Source organism: Silurus aristotelis (genome assembly GCF_946808225.1).
Source record: "Silurus aristotelis genome assembly, chromosome: 29".
NCBI classification, from domain to species: domain Eukaryota; kingdom Metazoa; phylum Chordata; class Actinopteri; order Siluriformes; family Siluridae; genus Silurus; species Silurus aristotelis.
In genome coordinates, this window is record NC_139602.1 from 6,193,052 (window position 1) to 6,209,941 (window position 16,890).

General features: G+C 42.4%; 1 protein-coding gene and 1 long non-coding RNA gene across 23 annotated transcripts in view; both read left to right on the plus strand.

The window, feature by feature from the left end:
* Nucleotides 1–16,890, plus strand: part of LOC310722498 (DNA (cytosine-5)-methyltransferase 3A-like) — a 72,350-nt gene that overhangs the window by 49,782 nt on the left and 5,678 nt on the right. For 11 of the 22 annotated variants that reach the window (XM_083534980.1, XM_083534997.1, XM_083534982.1 and 8 more), the window contains 14 exons: nt 4,228–4,482; nt 4,623–4,781; nt 7,075–7,182; nt 7,271–7,427; nt 9,232–9,375; nt 9,552–9,596; nt 9,709–9,788; nt 9,913–10,025; nt 10,663–10,846; nt 13,323–13,407; nt 13,537–13,682; nt 15,287–15,377; nt 15,515–15,663; nt 15,749–15,834. In XM_083534980.1, coding sequence (XP_083391106.1) covers nt 4,228–4,482; nt 4,623–4,781; nt 7,075–7,182; nt 7,271–7,427; nt 9,232–9,375; nt 9,552–9,596; nt 9,709–9,788; nt 9,913–10,025; nt 10,663–10,846; nt 13,323–13,407; nt 13,537–13,682; nt 15,287–15,377; nt 15,515–15,663; nt 15,749–15,834 — 1,802 coding nt within the window. Of the gene's footprint in view, nt 1–4,198; nt 4,483–4,622; nt 4,782–7,074; nt 7,183–7,270; nt 7,428–9,231; nt 9,376–9,551; nt 9,597–9,708; nt 9,789–9,912; nt 10,026–10,662; nt 10,847–13,322; nt 13,408–13,536; nt 13,683–15,286; nt 15,378–15,514; nt 15,664–15,748; nt 15,835–16,890 lie in introns of all 22 variants that reach the window. The other 11 variants (XM_083534998.1, XM_083535000.1, XM_083534991.1 and 8 more) reach the window with 2 other exon arrangements.
* LOC310722626 lies at nt 1,628–2,654 on the plus strand. Its single transcript, XR_014532416.1, has 3 exons — nt 1,628–1,856; nt 1,898–2,452; nt 2,640–2,654. It is a non-coding gene; the product is annotated as an uncharacterized lncRNA (long non-coding RNA).

The window sequence follows — 16,890 nt, forward strand, 5'->3', positions numbered from 1 at the left end:
ACATTAAACACACCACGATAAATGTAGTTAGGTCTGTGTGGATTTGAAAAGGCATTCGGAGCTGACCACGCCCACTCTCCGTCATAGTGAGGTCCTTTTCACAGCTTCTCCGAGAAGCAGCCCAAGCACTGAAGTGGCAAATTGCAAATGTTTACCCTTAAAGTGCTGGGACCCCTTAAGTGCAAGGCAAAAAAGAAAAGAGCGTGGTTTCAATTTTAACTCGTAAATGTTCTTGTAAGTTTTTTTTAAAATCCACACGAGTATATTTGAGCTTGTGCAGGTTGCTACGGATGTGCGTTGTGAGTTCACGCTAGAGCGCTTTCTCTGATCAAAGTCTGACTTCCTGACTGACACATTGACGAGGCAGCCTGTGTGTGTGTGTGTGTGTTTAATGTAGTGTGATGATAAACGTGTAAAAATGTCAGTGCTACAGTTCAACACACTATTGTATTTACTGCACAACAGACACTCATTCATTTACTTCTTTTTTTGCGTTGTTCCTTTCTATCATTTCTTTCTTTCATTCATTTGTGTGTTTTTTTTTTTATTCATTTCACGCTCACCTTCATTCATTTGTTATTTGTACTTTTTTCCTCTTTCTTTTTTTCTTTCAGGTATTTAGTGTTGTTTATGGTTCTCTCCTTCTTTACGTACTTTCATTCATTCATTATTTATTTGTTCTTTCTTTCTTTCTTTCTTTCTTTTTTTCTTTCTTTTTTCAGTTGTTTTGTCTTCCTTCCTTCCTTCCTTCCTTCCTTCCTTCCTTCCTTCCTTCCTTCCTTCCTTCTATTATTTTCGGGTTGCTTCAGTAAATGAACACGTTATAACTGTAGCCACAGTGTATGAGTGTGTGTGTGTGTGTGTGTGTGTGTGTGTGTGTGTGTGTGTGTGTTTGTCTGAGGTACTACTTACCCTACTCTGTTAAAAAAGACCGCATTTCCCAGGGTGCACTTGGCAGCGTGCCAGAGACTGTAGGGTAATTCCAGTAGAGCCATTCTGTCGTCATGGAGACACCACTGAAGCCGGACTAAAATGTGTATGTGTAAAGGGTGTGTGTGTGTGTGTGTGTGTGTGTGTGTGTTTGCCCGTGTTTGCCCGTGTGCCCATTTATGTGTATCTGTAGAGACACAAAAAAGAGCTTCATTAAAGCAGGGCTTTTTGTGTGTTTAAGTGTTTGAGTGTGTGTGTGTGTGTGTGTGTGTCTGCACATCTGCTTGTCTATGTAATTGAGTAAAAACAGATGTGTAGTTGGGCGCATGCACGTGTGTGTGTGTGTGTGTGTGTGTGTGTGTGTGTGTGTGTGTGTGTGTGTGTGTGTGTGTGTGTGCGGACATTTATGTTTACATGTAAGTGAGAGTGATTAATTAAATTAGAGGAAGGGAATGATAACTGATTACAAAGAGACGTGTGTGTGTGTGTGTGTGTGTGTGTGTGTGTGTGTGTGTGTGTGTAGAGGTATAATCTTGGTCATTGTTTAAGTCCCAATAATGTCCTCGAAAACACATAATTCTGCTTCACACAGAGTGTGTGTGTGTGTGTGTGTGTGTGTGTGTGTGTGTGTGTGTGTGTGTGTGTGTTCACGTTCACGTTCACGTTCACGTTCACGTTGTAGTGTTTGGGTGTTTGTCTTAGAGTGTTCCTGTAGTGTTGCAGTGTTTCTGAAGTGTTCTCATAGTGTTGTAGTGTTCCTGCAGTATTGGAGTGTTTCTATAAGATTCGAGTGTTTTTGTAGTGTTAGGAGTGTTTCTATACTGTTGGAATGTTTCTGCAGTGTTGGAGTGTTCCTGTAGTGTTGGGAGTGTTTCTATAGTGTTGGAGTGTTCCTGCAGTGTTGACGTGTTCCTGTAGTGTTGGGAGTGTTTCTATAGTGTTGGGAGTGTTTCTATAGTGTTGGGAGTATTTCTATAGTGTTGGAGTGTTTCTATAGTGTTGGAGTGTTCCTGCAGTGTTGGAGTGTTCCTGCAGTGTTGGAGTGTTCCTGCAGTGTTGGAGTGTTCCTGAAGTGTTGGAGTGTTCCTGTAGTGTTGGAGTGTTCCTGTAGTGTTGGAGTGTTTCTATAGTGTTGGAGTGTTTCTATAGTGTTGTAGTGTTTCTTTAGTGTTGGAGTGTTCCTGCAGTGTTGGAGTGTTTCTGCAGTGTTGGAGTGTTCCTGCAGTGTTGGAGTGTTTCTGCAGTGTTGGAGTGTTCCTGCAGTGTTGGAGTGTTCCTGCAGTGTTGGAGTGTTCCTGTAGTGTTGGAGTGTTCCTGTAGTGTTGGGAGTGTTCCTGTAGTGTTGGAGTGTTCCTGCAGTGTTGGAGAGTTTCTATACTGTTGGAGTGTTCTTGCAGTTTTGGAGTGTTGCTATAGTGTTGGAAAGTTCCTGCAGTGTCGGAGTGTCTCTGCAGTGTCCTTATAGTTTTGGAGTGTTCCTGCAGGGTTCCTGCAGGGTTGGAGTGTTTCTATAGTGTTGGTTGTGTTTCTAAAGTGTTGGAGTGACCCTGCAGTGTCCTTATAGTGTAGGAGTGTGCATGTAGTTTTGGAGGGTTCCTGCAGTGTTCATGTACTATTAATAGTTTCCTTGTAATGTTGGAGTGTCCCTGTAATTTTGGAGTGTATTTGTGACGTTGAAGTATCCCTGTGATGTTGGAGTGATCCTGCAGTGTCCCTATAGTGTTGGAGTGTCCCTGTAATGTTGAAGTGTTCCTGCAGTGTCCCTGTAATGTTGGAGTGTCCCCGTGTTGTTGGAGTGTTTATGTAGTGGTGGAGTGTTCCTATAGTGTTTCTGCCTGTTTACACTGGGATTTTTTTCCTGCGTGCACACACACGCACACACACACACACAAACACACACACACACACACAGACACACGGATGACAATGAACACCTGTACACGCAGTGTACGTTTCCACTGAAGCTAAAAAAAAATCTATATTTACCCTACAAAGGCTTTCTGAGAAAGATTTAAAAGCCCTCTTCTAACACACACACACACACACACACACACACACACACACACACACACACACACACACACACTTTACCTTTACACTTTGAGTGTTTTATTCTATTTAGTCTTTACAGTTTCTCATTCTCTCCACACATTTCACACTTTGTGAATATCATGTTGTCTCTTTTCTTTTTCTGTTTCTACACAAACACACACACACACACACATACAAAACATGCTACTATTGTATAACAGGAACAGTGTTGCGAATGCTGTGTCTGGCAGGATCCCAGTTGTAGTCAGCCTAGCACTGCATTGTTCCTCCGAGAATGTCTGTGTGTGTGTGTGTGCGCGCGCGCATGTGTGAACTCACTGAACCTGCTGTATGTTGTGTCCTGGTTTATTGAGGGATCAGTGAAACTGACAGCAGTGATGTTGTCGAGCTAAAAATACGATCCGGTCTCAGCCCGTTCCCCTCAGGCCGCAACTTCTTGTACATGACTCAGCTGTCAATCAAATGCGCTTATTAGAATATTAGGCCACACCCTTCGATGGACGTTAAATAAGTGCCATCATTTTGATATCGTACAAACACCATATTGGTCTGTGTGGTGGAGTTTAATTATTAGATACTGTGGGAATTTTGGACACCGATTGGTCTCAGGCTGTCAGGTTCTAACAGTAGCTTGATTGGATAGAAACTCTATATATTTATAGCTATTTGTAGAAATGAGGTACTAAACAGAGACAACTTAATGCCACAGTGTGCGAATATAGAAAAACGGGGTTAAAAAAAAGAAAGTCCCATGACGATCAGGTTATTATACAAAGATCATATACTGACTGTAGAGCAAAATGTGTGAAGAAGCAATTAGAAAACGAGGTGTAAGGCAAGCAGGGCTAATGACAGGTGTGTAAACTGCATTAATAATGTGCAGTGTGGGGTTTTTCAAACATAGATCAGAGCGGAAATGTGCAGTTGAGTGCCTGAGATGTTTATGTACCACTTAGACACAGGAAATGTCTTTTTTTAAACTGCTCTTCGGGAATAAAAAAAAATAAAAAAATCTGTCAGTTTGAGTCGGCAAATTCTCACAGATGTTGCACTTCATTGAATGTAGCTATGAAAGGATTAAATGCTGCAAGGATATAAAAAGGGAATAAAACACTGCTGCATGTGGAGAAAATTTACCCTCAAGGTGATAACATTGGCTCCACTTTGTAACAGCAACCAGATTGATAGATTTCTGACAGGAAATTTAACCTTAAAGGTGGTGTAATCTGTCCGTGTGTTGCAAAGAAAAAGACTCACCTGATGCCGCTTATGAATGACACCATGGCCGACCAATCAGAAGACGAGGCTCAGGGGAACAAAGAGCAGCCAGCGGTCAGCAGTGTCCCGCCTACTCCTGCACCACAGACTCCGCCCCCTCAGCAGCAGCACACCGACCCTGCTTCACCGACGGTCGCCACAACGCCCGAGCCCGCTCCCGTCCCTGTGGCCTGCGGAAACAAAGAGCTGCGCAAGTCGGCGGAGGCGGAGCAAGAGTACAACGTACGTAAGGATAAGGATATGGATTTATTTATTTTTTTTGTCAGATAAAATGTAAACTCTGAATAAAAGTTTTTATCTTCTTTTTCTGGTCATTATAATGGTAGTATCCGTATTAGATAATCCCTAATGATGTGTTGAAGGACGGGCGAGGCTTCGGGATTGGCGAGCTGGTGTGGGGGAAGCTGCGTGGGTTCTCCTGGTGGCCGGGACGCATCGTCTCCTGGTGGATGACGGAACGCAGTCGAGCCGCAGAGGGAACCCGATGGGTCATGTGGTTCGGAGACGGAAAATTCTCAGTGGTAAGCAGAACATTTAAAATTCCATCACATGTTGGCATTTATCCAGAGCAGCTATGGGGTTAAGGGTCTTGTGCAGGAACCCAGGAGTGGCAGCTTTGGTGTAGCCATGATTTACATTCATGACCTTTGGATAAAAATGCCAATGTCCTAATCACTTATCTACCGCGTCCCTATTTGATAATCAACCAATCACATAATCGTTTGCTGGTCGTTTCTATCTTCCATGGTCAATTTAGTTTTTAACTGAAAAACATCTTTACAGATATAAAGAGGTTATGAAGTTAAAAGGTATAAGTTTAGGGCTTATAAGTTTGTTCCTTATAAGTTCATCTTTAATGAGAGGCAAGGAAAAACTCCCTGAGATATTGAGGTAAAAATCTTCAAAAGGAACAAGACATAAAAAGTGAACCTGTCCTCATCTGGGTGGTACTAAATGTCCATCCTAAATTCAAAAGCATGACTAAAAAGATGCATCTTCAAGGGAGACCCAAAGCCCTCTATAGAAGAAGCCTGGCGAATATAAATGGGGGGGGGGGGCGTTCCACAGTTTGGGCCATACTACTGCAAAAGCACAATTCCCTTTTGATTTCATTTTGTACTGTGGAACAGCCAACAGCGCATGATTTGTTGATCTTAGTGACCTACCCGCTGTGTAAGACCCTACAAGAGTTCCAATGTAATTTGGAGACAACTTGTGTCTCGCTTTAAAAACGAATACTAACATTTTGAAACTCGATCCTGTATTTGACTGGCAGCCAATGAAGACAGCACCGGAGTGATGTGTTCTCTTCTTTTTGAGGCTAGCTGTGGCATTCTGCATACACTGCAAGCGAGATAGTTGCCATTGACAGATTACTTGACAGCCAAGCCTGAATCTGCTCTAAACACCATAACAGAGACTGCAAGGACTGCAAATTTCAAACCTTCAGCGGTAGATAAATTTGTGTCTTCTGCATACAAGTGATTAAAAAAAAAAAAAAAACGTTGTGGTGATGGCAAATAGATCCTAAGGGGCACATATATGAGGAAAACAAAACAGGGCTCAAAATACAGCCCTGAGGAAGACCATATTTTAGGGGAACCACTGAGGATGAAACATTAGCCAAATTAACAAATATGAAATATCCTTCAGATATGAATGGAAGCATTGCAAAGCTGATCCCCTGAAACCCACCCCACATTCCAATCATTTTAATTCTCTGTCCTCTACAGATGACTCTTTCAAACCAACTACCTGCATGTCTTCCTTCACCACCTCCATGAATCTCCTCTTTGGCCCTTCTTTTTTCCTTCTTCCTGGTGGCGCCATACTCACCATTCTCCTACCGATATACCCCATGTCTCTTCTCTGGACATGTCCAAACCATCTCAATTGGGCCTCTCTTACTTTGTCTGCAAAATGTCCTACATGCGCTGTCCCTCTAATAAACTCGTTTCTAATCCTGTCCATTGTCGTCACTCCCAATAAAAATCTCAAATATTGCACAAATATAACCGAAGTAAATACAAGTAGTCCTTGATAGCTTGACACAGCACACTACCCCATACCGATTACCGTTTTGTAAGACTCCCGGGTAAGTTATGATGTCATTGTAACACATCTCCAACGGATTAACAGTTCAAAATGCAGATGATTTCATTTATTAAGTAAAAAAAACTGTCCAAACCCGCCAAAAAGGAATTGACCTCTTAAACCTTATAACTGGATGCGCCTCCTTTGAACTGCAATCAAGCATTTGCGATAACCGACAATTACTCTTTCACGTCACTGTGGAGGAATTTTGCCCACTCTTCTTTGCAGAATTGTTTTAATTTAGCCACATTGGAGGGTTTTCAACCATGAGGGTTTCAGCCTGTTAAAGGTCATGCTACAGCGTCTCAATCGGATTTAAGACTGGATTTTGACTAGACATCATAACTTTTTTATTTTTTGGAGCCATTCAGAGGTGGACTTGCTGGTGTTCCATCAATTATGGTAAGTGGTCCAGGTCCTGCCCCAGAGTATCACACTACCACCTCCAGGTATGCCCTTTGGGATGATGTTCTTTTTATGAAATGCAGGTTTATGCCAGAACGGGACACACATACACACACCGTCCAAAACGTTTAACCTCTGTCTCATGAGTCCACAGAATATTTGTTCATCACGGTTGAGATGTGCTATTCGTGGTGATGGTCCTGAATTAACCAACTTATGGTCAATTAGGAACCGGGTTCATGTTCTGATGGTACTATTATGGTAGCAATCAAATCAAGTGGAATCTCACTAACCGACCCTCATTCTTTTCCTCAGGTCTGTGTGGAAAAACTGTTGGCTTTGAGTAAATTTTCTAATGCCTTTCATCAGCCAACATACAGCAAACAGCCCATGTACAGAAAAGCTATCTACGAGGTGCTACAAGTGAGTGAATACGTTCTCCCTTTTTCACATAGAACACTCTTGTATTGTGCTCGTAATTTATATCAACTTTGTGTTTGTGTGTGTGTAGACGGCCAGTACACGGGCGGGAAAGAAGTTTAAGGAGTGCGTTTCGACTGATGACTCTGACACGGGGAAGAGTGTGGAGCTGCAAACCAGAGAGATGATCGCGTGGGCGAGTGGAGGATTCCTGCCTACCGGGCCCAAGGGCCTGGAGCCACCACCTGGTACCTTACTTCTGTATACTACACTATACTACACAATACCACTGTCCATTTGTCATATACACATTCATACAGAGTACGAAATGTCATGAAACGCTTGTTATGACTGTCCATCATAGAATAGAAATGGAATATAAAAAAAGAAAATAAATCAAAAGCAAACACTAAAGTTTAAAAAAAAAATTAAAATAAACGTATCAAAATTATGTATCAAAAACATAAAATTGCTTGTCTTTTTTTTTTTTTTTTTTTTTTAATTAATGCACAATATTGATAGAAACAGTTTTTTTTCTTTCCAAAACAATTTGTATTAAAATGCCTGCTTGGTGAAATAATACAATAAAAAAGAAAATAAAGAAATCATATTAATACAAAATACTTTTTAATTGTATTGATTAAATTGAGGAATCAATCAAATTAGCACAAATGCAATCGATTAAATCAAATTAAATAAATGTAAAAATTGAATTAAAAACGTTTTTTTTAGACCCTATTTGGGTAATACATATATGTGTGTGTGTGTGTGTGTGTGTGTGTGTGTTTGTGTGTTTTACATTTTATATTAAATGTTTGTAAAGATTAAGAGCGTTTTCTCCTTTTAAGAGAAATTCTTGAAGCTGGATATAAAACGCTAAAGGATCCATATCTTTAGCATTAGCCGCTAGCCACTTCCCGGCAAGGATTCTTTAGCGAGACGAGACAAACTTGAGGTCCGGCACTTAATTTGTTTCTGGGGGAACTCCGATTTTTCCGCAAGTAAAAAGGATTGCATTTGGTACACATGTGTTCCGAACTGTAAGGATTGTATTGAAAAATGTTGATGCGAATACATGTATCTCTACACCTCTAATATATGTTCTTAACTACTTAACTACTATACTATGTTACTATACTATACTGGTATATTGGTTACATACACTATTCAGCTGAAAGTACTGGGACACCTGACTTTACCAGCCATATGTTTATCTTCAAACTTCTTCAAACTTGGATTTTGTAATGTGACATTTTTTCCTTCATTTGAACTCGGAGACCCGAATCTGTTCAAGCATCACAATGCAAACTCTGTGCACCAAGCAAAGTCCATGAAGATCTGCCTTCCATCTGTTGGCTAATCCAAGCATATCAAACACCTTTGGGATGAATTGAAACTGCAACCCAGACATCCACAACTCACCTACTCCTACAAAATATGTGTTCCACAGATATTCGTTTGTTTAATAATATTTGAATTTAGGGGTGTTATTTTTTTAATGAATGAACGAGTGTAATGTTTAAGACATTCATTTGTTAGCTGTGAATTTTGGAGAGTGTTTTGAATGCAGTTTATTGATTCATCTGAAGTTCTAATATACTACTTAGGAAAGTATAAACAGTGCTGTACAGGGAACCGCATGCAGAACGCTGTCCCAAATTCACTGTTGTCTTAATTGTGGGTGCAGATCTTCAAGTTGTTGATGGATGGAAAAATGGATAGGTGGGTGGATGGATGAATGAATGACAGACAGACAGACAGACAGACAGACAGATAGCTGGATGTATGGATGGATCTGGAATTGGTATATACTTTGTATATATGTGTGTGTGTGTGTGTGTGTGTGTGTGTGTGTGTGTGTGTGTGTGTGTGTGTGTGTATATATATACACTTGATAGATAGATAGATAGATAGATAGATAGATAGATAGATAGATAGATAGATAGATAGATAGATAGATAGATAGATAGATAGATAGATAGATAGAGCACAGCGCTGCACACACCTTTTGTTCTTCTGTTAAAAACATATTGGTGTGTTCCTGTGTTGCAGCCGAGCGGAATCCCTACACTGAAGTGCCTGAAATGTGGGCGGAGCCGGAGGCTGCAGCGTACACAGCTCCACCTAGCAAGAAGCCCAGGAAGAGCAGTTTGGATAAACCTAAAATTAAAGAGATTATAGATGAAGGGACCAGAGGTACAAACACACACACATTTGACATCAATTTTACATTATCGTATTGATGTAAATTTACATCGTAGAAGTCTGAAACGAATCCCCCCAAACGAACCGTAATAAGTTCATGCGGTGGCCCGAGCTTTCTCAAACAATTTCTGTGACTGAAACTGACTTGAATTGATCTGTTATTCCAGAGCGTTTGGTGTACGAGGTGCGTCAAAAGTGCAGGAATATCGAAGGTGAGCTACAGTTTCGCGTTACTCTTTCCTCGTTCGAGCTCCTGAGCCCCCGAGTGTTTGAAACGCTCGCATCTTTGTGGAATAAATTCGACATACGCTGTTTTGTGCGCAGATATGTGTATATCCTGTGGAAGCCTGAATGAGTCCCTCGAACATCCGCTCTTCATTGGAGCCATGTGTCAGAGCTGCAAGGTGCAACAGAAACACACAAACCATGTTAAAACAAATGGATACACACCACACAGTTAATAGTGACTCACAAATCTGTAGCGTTTTGGTGACTCCGTGACTCAGGAAGTGTTTGTGGTGCGTGCAGAACTGCTTCCTGGAGTGCGCGTACCAGTATGACGACGACGGCTACCAGTCCTACTGCACCATCTGCTGTGGGGGGAGAGAAGTGCTAATGTGTGGGAACAACAACTGCTGCAGGTCAGTGTGTGTGTGTGGACATGTTTTTTTTTTTTTATATATATATCTTGGACTTATATCTTGTTGCGTTTATATATTATAATATTTTTTTTAGATTATATTTATATTTAATGGAATATAATTTATTTATTAATATTTTAATGAAAAATTTAACTCTTGTAGACTAAGAAGTGCTGTTCATTAATTGTGTGTCATTTGATGCAGATTCGTCCGTAATCAGACAGACAGACAGACAGACAGACAGACAGACAGACAGACAGACAGACAGACAGACAGACAGACAGACAGACAGACAGACAGACAGACAGATAGATAGATAGATAGATAGATAGATAGATAGATAGATAGATGGATGCCAATAGGTAATAGAAGTCCAACATCTTAACCACTGAACTTCAACTTTATTTCAGCCGTAGTTTATTTTGTACCAAATAACGGCGTGATAACGCAAAGGAAAAATAAACAAAATTCACCGAACAAAAATAACGAAAAATTACAATTATGTAACTATTACAAAAGTGACTTGGACCCAATAAGGAAAATAATTATTTGTTGGTGGATTTTTCAATGCGGTTTGTACAATAAATCAACACATCCGGTGTTATATTTGACACCACAATGTGAACTGTGTGTTAAGGTGCTTCTGTGTGGAGTGTGTGGATCTCCTTGTCGGGCCCGGCTCGGCACAGGCTGCTATAAACGAGGACCCGTGGAACTGCTACATGTGCAGCAGCAAGGGTGTGTTTGGAATGCTCCGGCGCAGAGACGACTGGACATCGCGCCTCCAGCTGTTCTTCGCCAACAACCACGACCAGGACTTTGTGAGTTACTCCATCTTAAAAGATTGTAATGTGTGTGTGTGTGAGAGAGAGAGAGAGAGAGAGAGAGAGAGAGGGTGTGTACTGATACCAATCAAAGCTGTTTATTAGATCTAAGGGTGAAATGAGTGTACAAAGATTTCGCAGATGCTTTAGGGATTCCACTCTGTCGTCTCCATCCAAACTAACTCACAACTGTTTACAGAGGTTTTGGATTCAAGCTGAACAGCGCAACAGTTACTGTGCAGCTGATTCGCCTTTCTCCTGTTCTTTTCTTTTTTTTTTCCAAAGACATGGATATGTATTTAGGTATAATTATATTTAAACGCCGGCTAGCAGGTGAAGTGGATGGCATTGGTTATCCCGTTACAATGGCTCCTGTCACAGGGTAGTATATGTAAATTGAACAGTCAGTTCCTGAAGTTGATTCGTTGGAAAAAGCATCTCCACGAGAGATTCAGAGCATCTTGAAAAGTGGCAGGTCTTGTGGGGTTTACCTTTGTATGGAGTGGTTAGTACCTACCAGAAATGTCCCATGGAATGACAACCAGTAAAAGAGGAACAGGCCCATTGACATCCATGGTCAGTGGGGAGTAAAGGCCTAACTGGCCTGATCCCACAGCAGAGCTACTGCAGCATAGATTGAGGAAAATAATTGTTCAAGACAGCTGCGGTCAGCGTGGCCACGCGGAGTCCTGTCCACCCCTCAAATCTAAAATCGAATTTGACCATGAAGCATCGGAGTAAACAGGTCACTGGTCACTTCCCTGAATAAAAGGTGGCACCATGATAGGAAAAAGGCAAGCCAGCCAAGGCAGTGTAATGCATAGGGCAATGTTCTGCGGGGAATCACTAGGTCCTGGTTCTCATATACACGTTACTTTAAGACCAACATTTAAGTTTTTGCCCTAGATCTCAATCTAATAGAGCATTTGTGGGATGGGCTAAACTAGCAAGTCCAATCGAAGGGGGTCCAACCACACAACTTACAGGACTAAAGCATTTGCTGCAAAGGTTTTGGTGCCAGATACAACAACACACCTTTAGAAGTCTTGTGAAGTTCTTCACCGGGGGGTCGATGTGACAGGACCAAGACAGGTTCTGTGTGATGTGAACACCTGGGTACTGGAAACTGCTCAATTTCTCCACTGGGGTCCCAGTGATGTTAAGCGTTTTGTATGACCAATCCTGCTTATTGCTGAACTCCACTATCAACTCCTTCAGGAGTTCAGGAGAAGACTGTTCTCCTGGCAACCATTTCTCCAGGTTTTTAATCTCCTGTAGTTACGTCGTCTCGTCGTTATTGGAGATCAGGCCCACCACAATAGTGTTGTCAGCAAACTTGATGATGGTGGAGTTGGAAATGGCCACACAGTAATGTGTGTACAGTGAGTACAGCAGTGGGCTCAGAGCACAACCCTGAGGAGCTCCAGTGCTGAGGGTGAGGGTGAATGAAGTGTGTTTGCCCACCCGTACAGCTTGCGGTCTGTCAGTCAGAAAGTTGAAGATTCATTGACAGGGCGTCAGGCTGTCCCAGGAGTCACTTGGAGGTGAGCGTTAAGGGGAATTATGGTGTTAAACGCTGAACTGTAGTCCACAAACAGCATTTTCACATAATTCCCTTTTCTGCAGTCCAGGTGGCTCATCGTTGAATGTTCATTTATCTGTAATAAATAAACTTTTGGTGACACCCAGATGGGTATGGGTTCCCTCTTTAATCTGGTTCCTCTTAAGGTTTCTTCCTTATGCCATCTCAGGGAGTTTTTCCTTGCCACAGTCACCATCGGCTTGATCATCAGGGACAATCTTACACATAAAGAACATCTTTTTCATTCTTTATCAACACATTATATGTGTAAAGCTGCTTTGAGACAATGTTCATTGTTAAATGCGGCATACGAATTGACTTGCTTCTAATGTGGCAACCAGCAGACGAATATGGCAGTGAAACAACATGGGTGAGCTTGAAGGCAAAATGGAGTACCGAATGTGCAGGAGAACCAGCCTGAGGTGAATCAGGCAAGACATGAGCATTCAGAAAAGACAGTCAATAGAAAGCCAGCCAAAAGCAAGGCAGCTAGGAGAAAGAGAAAGAAGAGAAAGAGATAGATATGAGAGAGCCAGCCAGGAGCAAGTAAGGCATGTGAGTGTCAATCAGAGGTATGCCAGGCAGAAATACCGTTCTTACTTTCCCAGCATGACTTTTTGGTTTGATATCATTCTTAGTTTCTAACCTAGAAAACTACCATCAAGATTAGCTTTCAATAGAGGCCCCAAAGCATTATTGTAAGTCACAGTAGTCTGCCAAATGCTATAAAGTAAAGTGTTAGTAAGTCTGAGTTTAGTGGACACCCCCTTACTATTAAAAATATTCTCATACTAGTTCGTCCTCATGCTAGCTCACTAGGTCAGTGACCAAGGACACAATCAAGCCTGAATCTCAAGGTTCTTCCTCTGCTTTTCTTTCTGTCTCTCTCAGGAACCCCCTAAAATCTACACTCCTGTAGCGGCGGAGAAAAGGCAGCCAATCAGAGTGCTCTCTCTGTTCGACGGCATTGCTACAGGTGAGCACATACCTGTCCGTCCGAGGTGTGGGATTACAGCACAATTGGAAGCAGTACTTAAACTGGAGTGCCGTTACAATTGTGTGTGTGTGCGTGTGTGTGTGTGTGTGTGTGTGTTTATGCGCTCAGGTCTGTTGGTGCTGAAGGACCTGGGCATCCAGGTGGACCGGTACGTGGCGTCCGAGGTGTGTGAAGACTCCATTACCGTGGGGATGGTGAGACACGAGGGGAGGATCATATATGTGGGTGACGTCCGCAACGTCACACACAAACACGTGAGTTACATGCACTCACACACACACACACACACACACACACACACACAATAAAATACTTATCCATATAGAAGCAGAGAAACATTATTCTGTAGTGTGTGTTTGGGGTGGGGGCTATAGCCAGGATGCCCTTGCAGTAATGTGTTTTATCATAATGCAGCTGTAACCCTGTGGCGCATCATATTTTTGTCCAAATTCTCCCTCTTTCTCTCTCTCACTGTGTGTGTGTGTATAAATAGAGATATGAATGCAGCAGTGCTGATGGAGCTCACATTTCAGCTCTGGCTTTGAAGTGCAGGCGTTTCTCCTTTTTTCCCCTCAGGCTGTGCTCGGGCTGACAGTGCTGAGGATCTGTGTGTGTGTGTGTGTGTGTGTGTGTGTGTGTGTGTGTGTGTGTGTGTGCGTGCGTGCGTGTGTGTGTGTGTGAGAGAGAAAAATTGAGAGATCACCCTGTCTGTACTGCGCCGCAGTAGATAGAGATGTTCCACACCTTATTGAATAAGAGCAGAGATCTGAGGAATGCGTTTGAGCTGTGAAAGTGGCAACCAGATTCAAATTGATCCCCCCAAAAAATGATCAAGGTTTACAAAGGAACTCACGTTTAACCACCAAAGTTCGGGAGATTCAACCGTGCTGACTGTATACACCGACGCCTGATATTAGAAAACACGACCACATTTCAGTTAATAGTGAAAGATTATGTTTATCATTAATCAAATACATTTACATTGTAACTGCCTCTAAGTTACAATCAGCTGTGTCTGTGGGGGGTTTAATCAAGATGGCCCATGCAGGAGATGGGTGTGGGCCAGACAACACACACAAAAGACATTCAGTAAACTCCACAGGAAGTCCTTACAGTCCTGTACTCTGGTATAAAGGTCTGTCTCAACAGACAGATCTTGGGTGAAGATATTTAGAAGCTTGACAAGCGAACATGGCTGTTGAAGACCAGCTACAGTGCTACCTTTAATAAATTCTTTTCCCCACAAGAATTCTGGTCTGGTCTTACTTATTTTGTATTAGAGGAATTTATTACATTGGCGAGCCACCCAAACCACTGCCACTACACAGGAAAGAAAACATCCATTTGACGGAATATCCTGGTCATTCCACAACCACAGGATGTGTCTTCCAACATTTTTGTTCTTTCACCTCTTCCAATCCATGGAAAGCAGATGTGCAAGGAGATGGCTTTGTGCACATGGGCATTGTCAGGTTTGGGTCTCCTAGTTCGAGCGAAGGGGAATTTTCATGCGACGCATCCAAAGACGTCCAATACAGTTGTAATTTTTTGAGTTTCGGGAAGAAACACACATGGCTGGAAAAGTCAGGTGTCCCAATACTTTTGGGGCTACAGTGTATAACAGACTACTTAATGAAAGTGTAAGAGATGCATATAATAGTGCTCATTTTACTAAGTTATATTAGAAAGTGGTAGTGGTTAAAGTTCTAGATTATTGATAGGAGAGTCAGGGTTCAAGTCCTGATATCACCAAGCCGCCACTCTCAGGGCCCTTGAGCAAGTGTATCCCCCTGTATCACTTCAGAACCCAGCTTCCTAAAATCACTAGGATATGTGTGTGTGTGTTTGTGTGTTGCAGATTCAAGAGTGGGGTCCATTCGATCTGGTGATAGGTGGGAGCCCCTGCAATGATCTCTCCATCGTCAACCCAGCCAGGAAAGGTCTTTTCGGTATGCCGTGTCTCTGTGTGTTTTATTTACGTATGAAAACTGAATGAACGACATATAACTACTAGTCTAAATATACAAATATAATAATATCAAGTTCTATCTGACCAGTGCCTACAATGTGTGTGTGTGTTATGCAGAGGGCACCGGGCGACTGTTTTTCGAGTTTTATCGCCTGCTGCACGAGGCTCGTCCTAAAGAAGGAGACGAGCGGCCGTTTTTCTGGCTCTTCGAGAATGTCGTGGCCATGGGCGTGAGCGACAAGAGAGACATCTCGCGCTTTCTCGAGGTATACACTCATATATACACACACACACGTGTGGAGTGTTGGAACTTTCCGTGAAGGTTGACTAACCCAGAGTGTGTCCCCTCAGTGCAACCCAGTGATGATCGACGCCAAGGAGGTATCCGCTGCCCACCGTGCACGCTACTTCTGGGGCAACCTGCCTGGCATGAACAGGTGATAAAAGCAAAACAATGGAAAAAAGAAAATAACATATACTGAACATTTCAGGAAAATCTACCTCGAAAAACTGAGAGACAGGGGTGGATCGCAATGTACTGGTATTTCAGTGTATAAAATATATATATTGGATATATTGTGCCAGTTTCCTCGACCGATTCACAGCACCGGCGCTTCGATGTGACGCAAAAAAAAAAAAATTACCCTAAACAATGGCAAGAAATCTCATCTTTATATTAAAGCGTAGTCTGCAATAGTGGACTCTTCAGGAAGAGGGCAAAGTCTGCAGGAGCCAAATTTGGCAAGTAGGGTGGGTGCAGAAGTGAGATCATGTATGTCAGCGAGCATCATGGTGAGTGGCTTCGACATATCCTGGGGGTTGAGCTCGTTGAAGGTGGTCTCTCTTTTTCTTCCGCTCTCGAAGCTGCTCAAAACACCCCGGATGACCCATTGCGGCGTCGCCGTATGTCAAACGTTTTTTGCACAGAATTTCACGTTGTCCGCGATAAAGTTTGCAGACGTAGATGTAGGGAAGCTTGCTTCTTCAGGATTGTCCAAACTGCTGTGTCCGTCAGTACGCCGATTTAAATGCGGTTTCAATACATTTGTTTTTGACTTTAGTAAACCGACTTAATTGATTTAATTGTTTATAGACCAATAAAAAAATGCGCACCCCAGTGTGAACATCCTGCGCTTCAGTGTTGGAACCCCTCGATTTTCATGCCACCCCTTTGCACCCCATCGATAATTTTCTAGATCTGCCCCTGCTGGGAAACACGTTCAACAATTACCTCATTATAGAACTACTGGGTTTTACCATAGAATTTATGAGATCCTGAGCAACTCAAGAACTTTGAGGATGGATTTGTACTGGTACTGTACAATGGCTCAGGACCAAAGTTTGCGTGAACAGTTGTGAATATCTCAACAGTGATGGAACTGTAAAGAATGGACGTTCTGTGGCCCCCAGGTGAGTCTGGTTCTTCTTAAGGTTTCTTCCTCATGAAGTCTCTGAGAGTTTTTTTTTATTGCCACAGTCGTCACTGGACTCGC